The sequence below is a fragment of the Sceloporus occidentalis genome, unplaced genomic scaffold (assembly GCF_023333645.1).
Source record: "Sceloporus occidentalis isolate IW3139 unplaced genomic scaffold, rSceOcc1.0.p SCAF_3, whole genome shotgun sequence".
NCBI lineage: Eukaryota > Metazoa > Chordata > Lepidosauria > Squamata > Phrynosomatidae > Sceloporus > Sceloporus occidentalis.
Genome location: NW_028316983.1, coordinates 236,065,892 through 236,079,925, shown reverse-complemented (window position 1 = coordinate 236,079,925; position 14,034 = coordinate 236,065,892). Strand labels below are relative to the sequence as shown.

Here is a 14,034-nt window from a genome sequence, read left to right as displayed (position 1 = left end):
CTAATAAATAAAAATCAAACGTCTGGAAGGCCACAGACTGAGAATTATCCATACAGGCAATTCTAAATTGGACGAATCAATAATCTGGTTTAGTAGACCATTGCTTCTTATGCTTACCATTGCCACTGCTCAGATATCACTGGTTGTATACTTTTGTCAAATGTGCTTAGATAACCACTTACTACCATTTATGAAATTATTTCTTTGGTAATCAGTTACATGGACAAATCCAAAGACATAAACAAGGTGCAGCCAATTACAATTCAGGGCAAATATTTTATTTATCTAGAAACTCAAAATAAAATCATTTGTTTTAAAAAATGACAAAAAGTTCTTTTTAAATAAAAACGACCAAAGGTTTGTGAAATGTTATGGCACACATAAGTTCAAGGACAATTATAAGTTCAGTTGCCACAACGCACTAAGCATTTTTGTTGCACTGTTTTTTGTAAAATTTTCTATATAAAGATTTTTATTAAAGGTATTTACATATCATTAGGCTGTGTAAATATATTTACAGCAGATTTGGTAGCAACTTTTTTTCTTTTGTAAATCACTTTAAGAAAAAAAAATTGCTTTAAATACCATAAAAAAAAAGTTAAAGTGAAAAAAACGTTTATCCCCCAAGCATTGAAGAGATTTTCTGCCCAAAGTTTTTTTCCCAACAGTTCTGAGGCAGTTTCGAGGTTCTGGCCAAGGTTGTGTAGTTTTTGAGCATGCAATTGCAAAAGAGTTCTATATTTCATACATGGCTGAATCCATCAGTACTTTTTCTTTAAAGAAGCACTACAGTTTTCATTGTTTTTGCCTAGATGGTGTTCTTTCCAAAGTCTACATATATCCCTCTCCCACCCCTCTCAATGTTTATAGGCTTCTCTTTTTTTCCTTTCAAACACAACAGTTCCTTAATTGCTGAAGTTTGTTTTTCAGCTGTTCCTGCCACCTCCTCAGCTGTTCTTTCTCTGCTAAAAGTCTGTGTTCATCTGACTGGATGGAAAGGACATATTCTGTGGCCTTTTTCAGTATAACAACTTTCGGGGCCTTTTCGTTGTTGGCCACCTCTGGGATCTGGTCACGTAATGCGAAGAAACTCAGCTTGAGCTCATTCCGCCTCTGGCGCTCCAAGACATTGTGTGTTCGCCTCTTGTCATTTTCTTCTGAGTCTGAGGTGCGGGGACTTGAACATTTGCGGTTGTTGCTGATCTGTTTGAGGACTCTGCCACTGTCCAACTTTAGCCTTTTGGCTGATGGGTACTCAACTCGAGTGGAGGGAGGTGCAGCGTAGTTGTGCTGGTGGATGGGGACATGGCACCGCTTGAGGACCAGTGGACTGTGGTGGTGCTTACTCTGCCCCCCTGATGTGTGTGTACTGGATTCGGATTTCTTTGCTGCAGGTTGCCTTTTCTCTACAGTAACAACATCTATTTCTTCTTCTTCTTCTTGCTCCTCTTCCTCTTCTGTAAACAAAGAAAGGGAAAAGAAAAAAAAGATTACATTAAGTTCTTTCCTCTCCTGACCTACTGTGTCTGTCAACTGCTATTATAAAAGGCATACACTGATTCTTACTGTGGTTACACAAACATATACAGAAGGACATGCTGATCTTAAACCTATTAGCAAAACACACTGCAATCTACCTCTGAAAAAGCTATTCTTTTAAAGGGGTGAGGATGCAGTTACACAACAGAACTAAAAGGGCTGTTAAGGCAACTCTGCACATTTTTTGCTGTGTATGACTCCTCAAAAGGTTGTTAACTGAATCCTAGCCTGCCAGATCTGAAGATGTTGAAATGATGGGGATTGCATAACTCTGTTTACCAAAGACAGCAACCAGAGACCTTAGCCTTTTACAGGCAAGGCAGATTCTCCTATGGGAGCAAGCTCAGATCTTGTCTCCCAGTACCAACTGTAGACATACTGGTGTTCTTTGGATGTGTTACACCTTAACTCCCATAAGCCCCAGCCAGTATAGGCCATGGAAGGAACTCTGGGAATTAAGCATCCCAAATATCTGGAGGACAATAGCTTGCCCCTGCCTTCATAGAACAGATATTACCACATGTGTGTGTATGTAACAGTTCTTTTCACACTTCTGTGAAGCCTAGCCCACAACCCAGGGAAAGTCAAGGCTACCTGAGTGCAGTGGCAGCTTCCAGGTCAGAGCGTGTGGATCTGCTCCGCCTTTGAGTCTGAACTTTAAAAGAACTATCCAAGATACTGAGTTATTAAGACAACCTCCAACAGATCAAATGCTTCAGGCAGCTCCTTTAAAGTTCAGACTAAAACCCAGAGTGGATTCAGCATACACATCCCTCCCTGGTCCTGGAAGCCACCAGCCTGATTGAGAAAAAAGAGATGTATCTGCGTGACTAGAGATGAACAAATGAGAGTGCTCAAGGCAAAGAGAATGACAGCATCAACACTCTTGGAGCCACACCCAGGAGCTTACATAAAAATGCAGGCTTCAATTCCAAAAACACCTTGAGCACTGTCTCTTTCCCCTCCTCATTACAATTCCCAGCTGCCATTTTTCCCCCATGGATCAGTTGTCTGGAACTGATGCAGCAAGACCTGTTGGACTGAAGACATTTGACCATTTTCTCTCTAGAGCAACTGCAAAGGACAGGGGCGGGAACCTGGTTTTCCCAAGTGCCATTTGTTTCTCTCACTTTTCAGTACCCTTGTCCAGATCTCTCTTGCACATACCCATCCACTCCCTCCTTGAAACTACTTACTCTTTCCCACCCTCTGCAGGTCAAGCAAGGGGAAGATAAGATTGAAGGATGGGCCAGTGAGTTTAAAGTTCCCTCTCCAGAGACTGGCTCTGACCCCATTCTGAAATTTAAGCAGGCCAGGCTCCCTCCACCCGCAGCTCCTCAGTGGGCCACATTTTTCCAGGAAGTGTAATTCATGGAAGGCCCAGCCATGTGTGTCGCTAACGTGGCATTAAAAAAAACACACACACACAAAAGGAGAGTGCAAGTGCGCACACATATGCTGACAGAGGGAAGCGCTGAGCAACCCAAGAATGTTTGGTGTGGGGGGGAAGACAGACATTATTTCTAAATGTTCCTGCCAGCATGATACATTCTATTACGATTTCGTTATCTCAAAAGACTTCACAAGAGTTTAAAAGGGACTGGACTCTAATAAATGCATTTTTGGTCCTTGTTTCCCTCTGGAATGGAGTAGGAAATCTAAATACAGCCAAAAATTTACAGAAAGGGAGAGGGAGATTTGAAATTTTATTTGTGGATCAAATCCATTAACCGGAGAGCTCATATGAGAGGAACATCACTCCTGAAAACCGCAGCTTCAAAAAGATGCAGCAGGATGGTTCAATTTTACATGCGTCTACTCAGAAGTAGTGGTTCTCCAGACACCAAGAACCTCTGGAAGGCTGCAGTTTTGTTACGCTCATCCTTTTATTAAAATTTCTGTCTATATAATGGGTTCACAAAATACTTCTCAGTCAGGAATACTTCAGACTAGGCATTCCCAAAACTAGTTGCTGACACCCAGAAAGGAATTATGTAACTGTATCTGGAGATAGAAAAGATATGCCACTAGGATATGTGAGTAACTCCAAAGTGAGTCTTTTGAACAGTGCTTTGTGTACGCAGGAGTACAGCTCCAGCCTACAGCTTGAATCCTATTGGCCAGTGCAAACTAGAATAGACATAGTGAACCAATGGGACTGATGTACCATTCAACAACTAATTCAATGGCTTTACTCTATTCTAGTGGAGACTAACCAATAGGATTCAGACCAGTATACAAGAAGTGTGTGTAAGGCTGAGTGTCCCTTATCCAAAAATGCTGGGATTAGAACTGTTTTGCATTTTAGAGTTTTTCAGTTTGGAATCTTTGCATATACATGATGAGATATTTTGGAGGTGGGAACCTAAGTCTCAACACAAAATATTCACATAGCCTGAAGGTTATTTTATGTACAATAATTTAAAAATAATTTTGTGCATGAAACAAAGTCTGAGTACAATGAACCATCAGAAAAGTAAAGGTGCCTCTATTTCAGCCATGCCTGTGGACATTTTTGTATTTTGGGTTATTTCAGATTTTGGAATTCCAGGTTAAGAATCTACCTTCAATTCTGCAAAGTGGAGGTGAAAACAAAATACCCAATCCAGGTTGACTTTTAGCTCAATGCCATGGAATCCTGGGAACTGTAGTTTGGAGGGCCACCAGAGCACTCCAACAGAGAAGGCCAAACAAAGCTACAAATCCCAAAATACTCAAAACAATACAGGCTGACTTTTAACTACCATGGCTCAATGCTATGGATTCCTGGGAACTGTTGCTTGGTGGGCCACCAAGGCACTGACAGAGAAGGCCAAACAAAACTATAAATCCCAGGCTTCCAGAGCATGGAGTTTAAGCAGTGTAGACCTGGATTATTTCTGCAGTGTGGATGTAGAATATCGAAGCCTGGAGTAAGGAGATGAGACTCACCTGAGTCGCTGCTAGTGCTGGGTGGTGTGTCCTGGCCCAGCAATGGCCCTGGGCTGGCTTCAGGGGAGCCGGCCTCTTCTTCTTCTGCTGCTTCTTCTACTGCTTTGGGGGACTTCTCTCCCAGCGGGTAAGGGAAGACGACAGAAGGGTCGATGCAGTCCACGGCAGTGGCACCCAGGTCTTGCAGGTAGGTGCTACTGGGAGAGGTGGAGGCTGAGGAAGAGGTGGCTGAGGAGGAGGAGGAAGCAGGTGTCAGGGACAAGGAAGGCGAGAGGGTCCCGCCACTGCGGGCATGGGTGCCGGTGCCATCCCTCCTGGCAGCCTGGTAGGAGGCCAGCTTCTCGGAGACCACCTTCTGGAGCTTGGCAGCAGCTGAGACGCCGCTCCACATGCAGTCCTGGATGATGATGGACTTGACGAAGGCGTCGTCGTCTGGGTCGCAGATGAAGCTCTGGTTGACCACATCGCTACCCAGCAGCTCCGTCACCAGCTCCAGGTGGTCGGCGCTGGAAGGGAAGCCCCCCAAAGAGCGGCGGCTGGGCGAGAGCGGGGGCGTGGGGAGCAGCTCAAACTTCTTCCAGATGTCCTCCGAGGGGGCCGGGGGCTGGAGCTCACAGCAGCCCCGGTGCTGGCCCGACAGGTAGAAGTTCTCCTCCTCCTCCTCGTAGTAGAAATAGGGCTGCACCGAGTCATAGTCATAGTCATAAGTCCGGCTGGGGAAACTCGGCACGGTCAGAGGCATGGCTGCGGTGGAGGATGGTGCCTGGGAAGGAGAGGGAGAGAGAAAAAGGGGGTCTGGTGAGTTGCCTGGGTCGGTTCTAGTCCCCTTTGACACCTCTAAGGGTTACAAGCAGAACCCAGCAAAAAGAAAGAGAAAAGCGAGTAACTACCCTGGTTTCAGAGGTGTTAATCTGGAGTAACTGCCCTGGTTCCTGAGAAATCCCTGTATTCCCAGTTAGCAAAGCGTTAACCCCCCCCCCCCCCCGGAATAATTTAGCAGATGAGAAAACGAGAGTAAGTGAACTGTATTACGGGCTAACTAATCCGCCGTAAGGAATGGGCACGGTGCCCACTGGGGCAAAGGGGAGTAAAGGGCCACCAAAACGATCCGTGGGCAAAGAGGGAAGAGCTGTAGTTGCTTGGAGCAACTCCAACCTCTGCCTCCATCCTCTTTTCCGAGGCTGTGAACTATAACTCTCCGGGGAAAGGGTTAAAAACCCTCCCCTCTGCGAGACGGAAGGCACAGTTCGTCCAAACGCCCTTCGGAGTACGAAGGAGACCCTCCCCACCATCGCCAAAGACACTTTTGTAACACTATCACCCCCCCCATCACAGGCGATCCCCAAAGGCGATCCCTCCAAGGCAGGATTCGAACTCAGCTCCCGCCCCGAAATGCTTATTAAATCCAGCGTGGTGCAGTGTAGTCGTTTGAACGCTGGAGATCAGGGATCGGTTCCCACCCACCCCGGATCAAATATATAAATATATATACACACACACTCTCTCTCTACTGGGGGATCTTGGGCGAGTCGCACTCTCTCAGCCTCAGAGGCAACCCCCCAATAAAAAACCTCGGAAGAAACCTTGCCTAGAAAACCTATGATGAGATTCGCCTAAAGCCAAAAAGATAAAATAAAATGAGGCCCCCCACCATCAACTAGCCCCCCCCAAACTAGCCTCCAACAAGACCCCCCCGGACCACCAAGGCGACCCTCCAGAAGCCACCGAAGGGCAGCCAGGCGTCTTCAATAAACCCGGTCCGATCCGACTCCAGAGCCGCTCACGGGCTTCGAACTCGCGGCTCGCCGGGAACAACAACAACAACCAAAACGAAGAAGCCGTAAGCCAAAGGCAGCGCCTCGTCCAGGCTGCCTCCCCGCGAGGGGGCTTCCAGTCCCGTCCTCTGTTCCGGAGCGAAGCGGAGCCTCGGTTCCCGGGGCGGGAGGCGCTTCTCTTGCAAAGCCGGCCTCCCTGGCTCCCTTTCCCGCGGCTCCCTTCCACTCACTCCAGCCTTTCCTTTCCCCCCTTTTTGCAAATCCAATCCGGATCCAGCCTTACAAAGGACTCCATCCACATTGAAGAAATAATCCGGTTTGACACCGCTTTGACTGGCGTGGGCTCAAGGCTGTGGGATGCCGGGAATGGTCGCTTGTTGCGGTGTCAAACCGGTTTGTCTCCGCAATGCGGATGCATTCCGGGACCCACCCGCGACACGAACCCTTGGGCTTCTCCTCCAAGAGACCCACGCCTCCCTTTCCGACCCAAAAAGACCAAACAAAGCTTGCCTCGTCAGTTCCCCCAAACCCACGCCTTTTCAAACCTCCGAGGAAGAGAAGCGCAACCATTGCGCCCCGAGCCTCAGCCCGGCCCCAAAGCGGGTCGATCGCGCTTTCAAGCAAGCCTGCCGGAGCCACTGTTTCACCACCGAGAGCCCCTCCGGAGCCTCCAAGCCTCCCAAGGCAGGCGAAGGGGAAAGGGAAAGCGAGGAACGCAATGGAAAGAAAGGCTAAAAAGAAAACGCAGCGCCGGAGACTCCGGCTGAGAAGAACCAGAGAAGAGTCAATACCAATCGCCACTTACCGGTTCTTCCCGGATCCTGGCCAGCGAGGAAACGGTGCCAAACCCCCGGTCTTTGTATTGTTCTTGGGTCGGATTTGCCGGGGCTGGTGGCGGGCAAAAAGGACACCCAGACAGCGCCCAACTCCGCGGGGCTTCCCTCCGGATCACATCGGGGAGCAAGGGCCCCGGGATCTAGAGTCCACAAAACCAGAGAATCGGGCAGGAGAGACCCTTCTCCCTTGAACTTCTTATCCTCTCCTTTTCCCTCGGTTGTCCCCGCTTTCCAATGAAACCCCCCCAAATGGTTTTGGGTCTCCGTGCGTAAAGACGGCTTTTACGCAGCCGGGCTGGGATGATTAAATTCCTCCAAGCGGCTTGCGGTGGTTTCCCCTCTTCGCCTCCGCTTTCCCCGCCTTCCTCTCCCGAGCCGCCCGAGAGAAGCAAGACGAGCCAAGTGGTGGCCCGAGCAGCCCTCGCCCCCTTTTATAGGGTTCCTCGGGGGTGGCTCCGCCCCCCTTTTCCCGCCAAGACTGTGCCGGGCTCTTTGAGGAGGGAGGGGGAGGGGGAGGGGGAGGGCTGGGTCTTCCTTCCCTGCTCTTTGGAGAGATAATGGAGGAAGGAAGGAAGGAAGGAAGGAAGAAGAGGATACTATGCCGACACACAGTTGCCAAACTAAGGCTTCTCCCCTTTCTTTCTTTCAGTCTTCCTTTCACCCAAGTGGGGAAAGGCGGTTCACACAGAGGCTGCTTTGTGGGGTGCTTTCAAGTCCTTTCTGGCTTATGGAGACCCTTTTTTTACTGTGTCAAATTTCTGGCTTGTGGAGACTCCTCTTTTTACTGTGTCAAGTCTTTTCTGGTTTATGACCTCCCCCCCTATTTTAACTGTATCCCTTCAAGTCTTTTCTGGCTTATGGCGACCCTGTTTCACTGTGTCAAGTCCTTTCTGGCATGGCGACCTTTTTTTGCTATGTGTCTTCAGGTCATTTCTGGTTTATGGTGACCCTTTTATACTGAGTGCCTTTGAGGCGTTTCTGACTTATGGCGACCTTAAGGTGAACCATAACTCTCTTGGGGTTTTCTTGGCAAGGTTTGCCCCTCTGAGGCTGAGAGAGTGTCACTGGTCCATTCAGCGGGGATTTGAACCCTGCTCTCTCTCTCTGTGTCTCAGGCCAACGCTCCAACCACTAGGCAACACACTCTCTCTCTAGAGGCAGCAAAAAGCTTAAGGACATTGGTGTTATTTTGGGGGGAGGGAGGGCAATGAGGGACAAGGTGACCAGGCCCTCCTTCTTTTCCAGGACCTGTCCTCCATTCCCGCACTTCTGTCCAGGAAGCATTCTAAAATGTCCTCCATTTTGAGGGGCTGGGGCCCTGAGGGTCACCCTTGAGAAGGAGTCTATTATTATTATTATTATTATTATTATTATTATTTTCCTGAGGGGAGGCCGCCCCACTTGGAAAGCCAGCGCTTTGACACTATGTCTGGCTCTTTGCTATGGAATTCTGGGAGTTGGAGTTTGGTGTGGGCCCCAAAACAAACTCCAACTCCCAGAATTCCATAGCAAAGAGCCAGACCAAGAATGAAAGCGGAGCCAAACCGGGTTAAGTCTCCACTGTGGATGCAGCCTTAATATAGGACCTGCCCAAAAGGAACATGCCAAAAACACTCCTCTTAGAAAAGTTACAGTTCAGTCCTGCTCATAAGGGAGGACATTTTGAAATGCCTCCTGGGCAGGAAATGGACATGGAGGACAGGCCCTGGAAAAAGGAGGACGGCCCGGTCTGCACTGCGTTTAGGCGGAGAAGAAGAAAGAAGGGGAAGCAGCGGGAGGAGCTGGGGCGCTTCTCTTCGCCTGCCTCCCTTCCTCCCCTCCCGCTTCGCACCGAGGAGGACGGAGGCCGGCGGCGGAGGAAGTAAACAGAGAGTAAAACGAGTAGGAGAAGGCGCGCGGGGAGGGAGAGACTTCGGGCTGCATCCGCACGGCAGAAACAACCCGGTTTGACACCGCTTTCACTGCCCTGGCTCAAAGCTATGGAGTTCTGGGGAGTGGAGTTTGCTGCGGCAACAGTGAGGATCCCATAGCCTTGAGCCAGGGCAGTGAAAGTGGTGCCAGACCGGGTTATTTCTGCGGTGCGGATGTAGCCACTCACTCACTCACATACACATACATATATATGTGTGTCTCTGTATGTATGCATGTATACATAGACACACACACACTTATATATCATACATACACATTTGCACTCACATATATATGAGAGGCTGCATGTATGTATGTGTAAGTATGTATACATAGATACAGATACACAGATATGTGAGAGGCTGCATGTATGTGTGTAAATACGTATACATAGATACACACATATGAGAGAGGCGGCATGTATGTGTGTATGTATATACATAGGTGCACACACACTCATTCACACATACACACACATAAAATGTATATATGTTTGTATCTGTATACACACACAACACACATGTGAGAAACTGTGTGTATGTGTGTGTATAGATATACATAGACACACATATATGAATATGTATTTGGTTATCTATATTTACAAGCACACATATACACTCTAGCTCAAGGAAGAGGAGTGGGTGTGTGTGTGGTGACAATGGAGGCTGCCATTCGGAGTGGGGAAGCCACACACATACAAGGTTTGTGGAGAGTTGTGGGTAGCCCTTTGTTGGTCCCTGCCACCAGCTCTCCAGGGGCAAATGGAGAAAGAGCAAATTGGGTTCCCTTTCCGTATAATGGTCAAAGGGATGCCAGGGAAGGAAGGAAGGAAGGAAGGAAGGAAGGAAGGAAGGAAGGAAGGAAGGAAGGCAGGCAGGCAGGCAGGCAGGCAGGCAGGCACTTTTTGCCAGCTGGTTTGGGCAGAGAGACAAACACCCCTCTCCCTTCCTCTCCACTTCTCACTGAAGAAGAGGAGGAAGAAGATTTGGGCACCTTGTTGTTGTTGCTGTTGTTGTGTGCTTCGAGTAGTTTCCAACTTAGGGTGACCCTATCCTGGGGTTTTCTTGGCAAGTTTCTCCAGAATGGTTTGACATCCTCTGAGGCTGAGAGAATGGGACTTGCCCAAGGTTACCCAGTGGGTTTGTATGGCTGAGCTGGGATTTAAACCCTGGTCTCCAGAGTCATAGTCCAAGGCTCAAAACACTACACTGGAGCTATTTGGGCACCTCACCCCCCAAAAAAGCCCCCAGTTACCACCCCAAAAATATCTCCATGCCTGCATTGCTTTTGGGTGGGAAATCCCCCCCAGGGGTAATGCGTGTCAAGAGAGCTCAGTGAGAATGCTGCCAACTCAAATAGACCGGGGGACCCCAGAAGGAGAGTGACCAAATGTCCTCACCACAAAGGAGGATGAGGCACCCCCAAAATGTAGGACATTCAAGGGAAAATGGAAGACATTTTAAAACCAAAGCTAAAAACATTTCTTAAAGTCAGGCTAGTCATGCTCAAAATGGTGGACATTTTGAAAATGTCTCCTGGGCAGAAGGCGGAAATGAAGGACAGGTCCTGGAAAAGGAGGGCACCTAGTCACCCTGCCCAAGAGATGGCAACCCTAAGGCAACCTATCATGGGGTTTTCTTGGCAGGTTACTTCAGAGGGGGTTTGCCATTGCCCATCCTCTTAGGCTGAGGCCATATGACTTGACCATGGTCACCCAGTGGGTTTCCATGGGTGAGCCAGGATTCAAACCCTGGGCTCTGGGCCCTAGTTCAATGCTCAAACCATGTTACCATGCTGGGTTGCAGCATAAGTTGGAAACGAAGGCACACAACAACAATTTAGGGTATATTTCAGAGGAAGGAACTGGCCAAACTACTTGCCAGTTATGGAGTTGGGGAGAAATGAGTTGGAGAGGTTACTGGGTTCACCAGTTACCAGTTTGTAATGGTGTCCTATAAGCATACACCCCTCTCTCTAGGGCTGTGGAGGAAAGAAGTTTCTGTTTCTTTGGTGCAAGAAGGGACAATTGTGGCTCTTTTAGACTTTTGAGAAAAGCCAGTCACTCCTTTTGGGGCCACATGCAGCCATGTTTGGGGACCAGGGGATACTTTCTCCACCCCATTATGTGTGTATGTGCCTTCAACTCCCTTGTGGACTTATGGCCACCTCATGAATTTTGGAAGGTTTTCTTAGGCAAGGCCAGTCAGAGATGGCTGGCTCCGTTCCTCCCTCTGAAATATAGCCTACATTGTTGCTGTGCACCTTTGAGTTGTTTCCAACCTATGTGACACCAGTGTGGTGTTGTGGTTTGAGAGACTCGGGAGACCAGGGTTTGAATCCAGGCTTGGCCATTTAAACCCACTGGGTGACCTTGGGCAAGTCACAGTGTCTCAGCCTCAGGGGAAGGAATGGCAAACTTCCTCTGAAAAATCTTGCTAAGAAAAACCAATGATAGGTCCCCTTAAGTTCACCATAAGTCAGAAACTGACTTTAAGCCACACAACACCAACACCAACAACTATCCTGGGGTTTTCTTGGCATGTTTCTCCAGAGGGGGTTCACCATTGCTCTCCTCTGAGACTGAAAGACTGTGACTTGCCCAAAGTCACCCACTGGCGGTTTTTATGCTCCAGAGGGCAATTGAAGCTTGGTCTCCAGAGTTCACTCAAACTACTATGCCATGCTAGGCCTATATGGAGTTGCCTAAGTTGGAAACAACTTGAAGGTACACAGCAAGAACAACAACAACAACAATTCTTTAAACATATCCAGGGGCAGCCATGTTAGCTATAACAAAGTACAATCATATCCAAGTTCCACAAAATAGTGATACCCTTCTTGAGCCAAGCAAAAGGCACAATTTACTTGCTGCAGGGGAAAAAAAGAATAATTATGAAAATGCAGGCCTGTGACTTTACATTGTCATATATATTCTTTCTCTCCTGTATGATGTTTAAAACCTTTGCCTGATAAAGAAGCCAGCTGGAGCTTCAAAAACTTGTGACATGGATATTGTACATTTTGGTTGGCCCAAGAAAGGTACCACTGCTTTGTGGATTTTGAATAGTATTCATTCACAGTATTCCATCCAAGTGCTAACCAGGGCTGGCCCTGCTTAACTCCAAAGATCAGACAGGATCTGGTGCCTTTAGGCTAGAGCAAAAGAAAGGAAGGGTGCCACTCTGTAGCCACTAACCTAGGAATTAGCCCCATTGGAAGTGGCATGGGATTTACACTTTGAAGTAGATGCATATCCAGAATTACCCTGGTGCTTCTTAGTGTAAGAGGGTTACTTGGGCATAAGCCACATAGACTATGGTGGTACACACTGCCAAGGTAATATGTGGAAGGGTAGCCAGCCAATCCTTTGCAGGAGACAAATTGGGATATCTTTCTGATGTTGTGTGGGACTACAATTCCTATCATTCCTCACCATCAATGAGGCTGGAGGGAGATACAGTTTAGCAACAGTTTAGCACAGTTCTCACCCTCTGGTCAAGGGCAGGCCTTTTACTCCTTTCATGGTCTGGGTTAATCCAAAACCCACCAAAACTGGTTTAAAAACAATAGTCCCCATGGAAATGCAAATATGCTGCCTTGGAAGTATTTGCTATTATAAAGAGGAGGACAAGGCCTTATCAGATTAGCCTGGCCAGGTGAGAAAAGACGCCTTGCAGGGGCTAGTCTTGATTCAATCAGGGAACTGTAGAAGTCGAAGGGCTTACCAAAGAGCATCCAGACTATCCCAATCAGTAGCATCCCTTTTGAAAATGGCTTGAGAGTCATTCACTATAGTTGTATGAAATATATTCTACATTCCCACCAAACCAACTCTGAATTTATTACACCACACTGCATTTATAGCCTTCCCACCACCCACTCAGCTGCCCACTCTTTTCAGGTGGGTTAGTAGAAGCTGTAACCCCTGGGTGAACCCTTCATGTGTCCGCACTGTTGACACCACTTTAACAGCCATGGCTCAATGCTATTGACTCCTGGAATGTATAGTTTGGTAGTGGTTTGAGCATTGGACTACAACTCAGGAGACCAGAGGTTGACTCCCTCTCAGCCATAAACTCACTGGTTGACTATGGGCAAATCACATGCTCTCAGCCTCAGAGGAAGGCAATGACAAATCCCTGAAGAAATATCAGCAAGAAAACCCCATGGTATGGCCTTAGGTTTGCCATAAGTGAGAATGACTTGAAGGCAAACAACAAGAAGGTATCAGAATTCTCTGACAGTCCAGGCTGAATACCACACCAGACTACAAATCCCAGGATTCCACACATGGCACTGTCAGTCTGCTTTATTTCTGCAGTGTGGAAGGGCTGAGCGAAACCAGTTTAACACAGAATGAGTCCTGCTGGGGGGAAAAATAGGATCACAGAAGCATAGGACACAAATCTGGCTGATGGTGGGCTTTGCAAAACAAAAAAGCCTCTCTCGTTTTGAAAATGTGATCTATGGTCTTAGTTAAGAACTTAGATGTCCTCCTTCCATTGGACATGTCCTACATTTGGATTGTTTTAATATGTGCATATCTTATTTGTCTTTTTAAATTGATGTGTGTTTTAACTTTTGTGTTTTAACCAATATTGTTCCTTTGTTAATTGTTGTCCCCTATTTTGATCCTTGGGGAGAGGGCGAGAGGCAGGTAAGAAATAATAATAATAATAATAATAATAATAATAATATGGAGTTTGGGAAGAATTTCAAAATGTCCTCCATTTTGCGCATGGCTAAGAAGCATGAAGTTAGATTCATGTGAGTGCTTTTCACTTTTTATTTTGCAGCATTCTCCATTTTGTGCATGGCTAAGAAGCCAGAACATACATTTACATGAGTGCTTTTTGCTTTTTATTTTGCAGTGTCCTCCATTCTTTTACAAGGCTAAAAAGCGTGAGGTCACATCTATATGAGTGCTTTTAACTTTTCTGTTTTGTAGTGTTTTTCATTTTGCACACAGCTAAGAAGCACAAATGCACATTTGTATGAGTGCTTTCCGCTTTTTTTCTTAAGGTCCTCCATTTTTTCTTGAA

The 14,034-nt window shown here is 47.3% G+C and overlaps 1 protein-coding gene across 1 annotated transcript; it reads right to left on the bottom strand.

Moving 5' to 3' along the window:
• Positions 1-262: 262 nt before the first annotated feature.
• On the bottom strand, positions 263-7,470 carry MYC (MYC proto-oncogene, bHLH transcription factor). Its single transcript, XM_089517959.1, has 3 exons — positions 7,051-7,470; positions 4,471-5,233; positions 263-1,457 (listed from the first exon to the last, which is right to left on the bottom strand). The coding sequence occupies exons 2-3, from the start codon at positions 5,210-5,212 to the stop codon at positions 889-891; spliced, it is 1,311 nt and encodes a 436-aa protein (XP_089374085.1). The 5' UTR covers positions 5,213-5,233; positions 7,051-7,470; the 3' UTR covers positions 263-888.
• Positions 7,471-14,034: the final 6,564 nt, after the last annotated feature.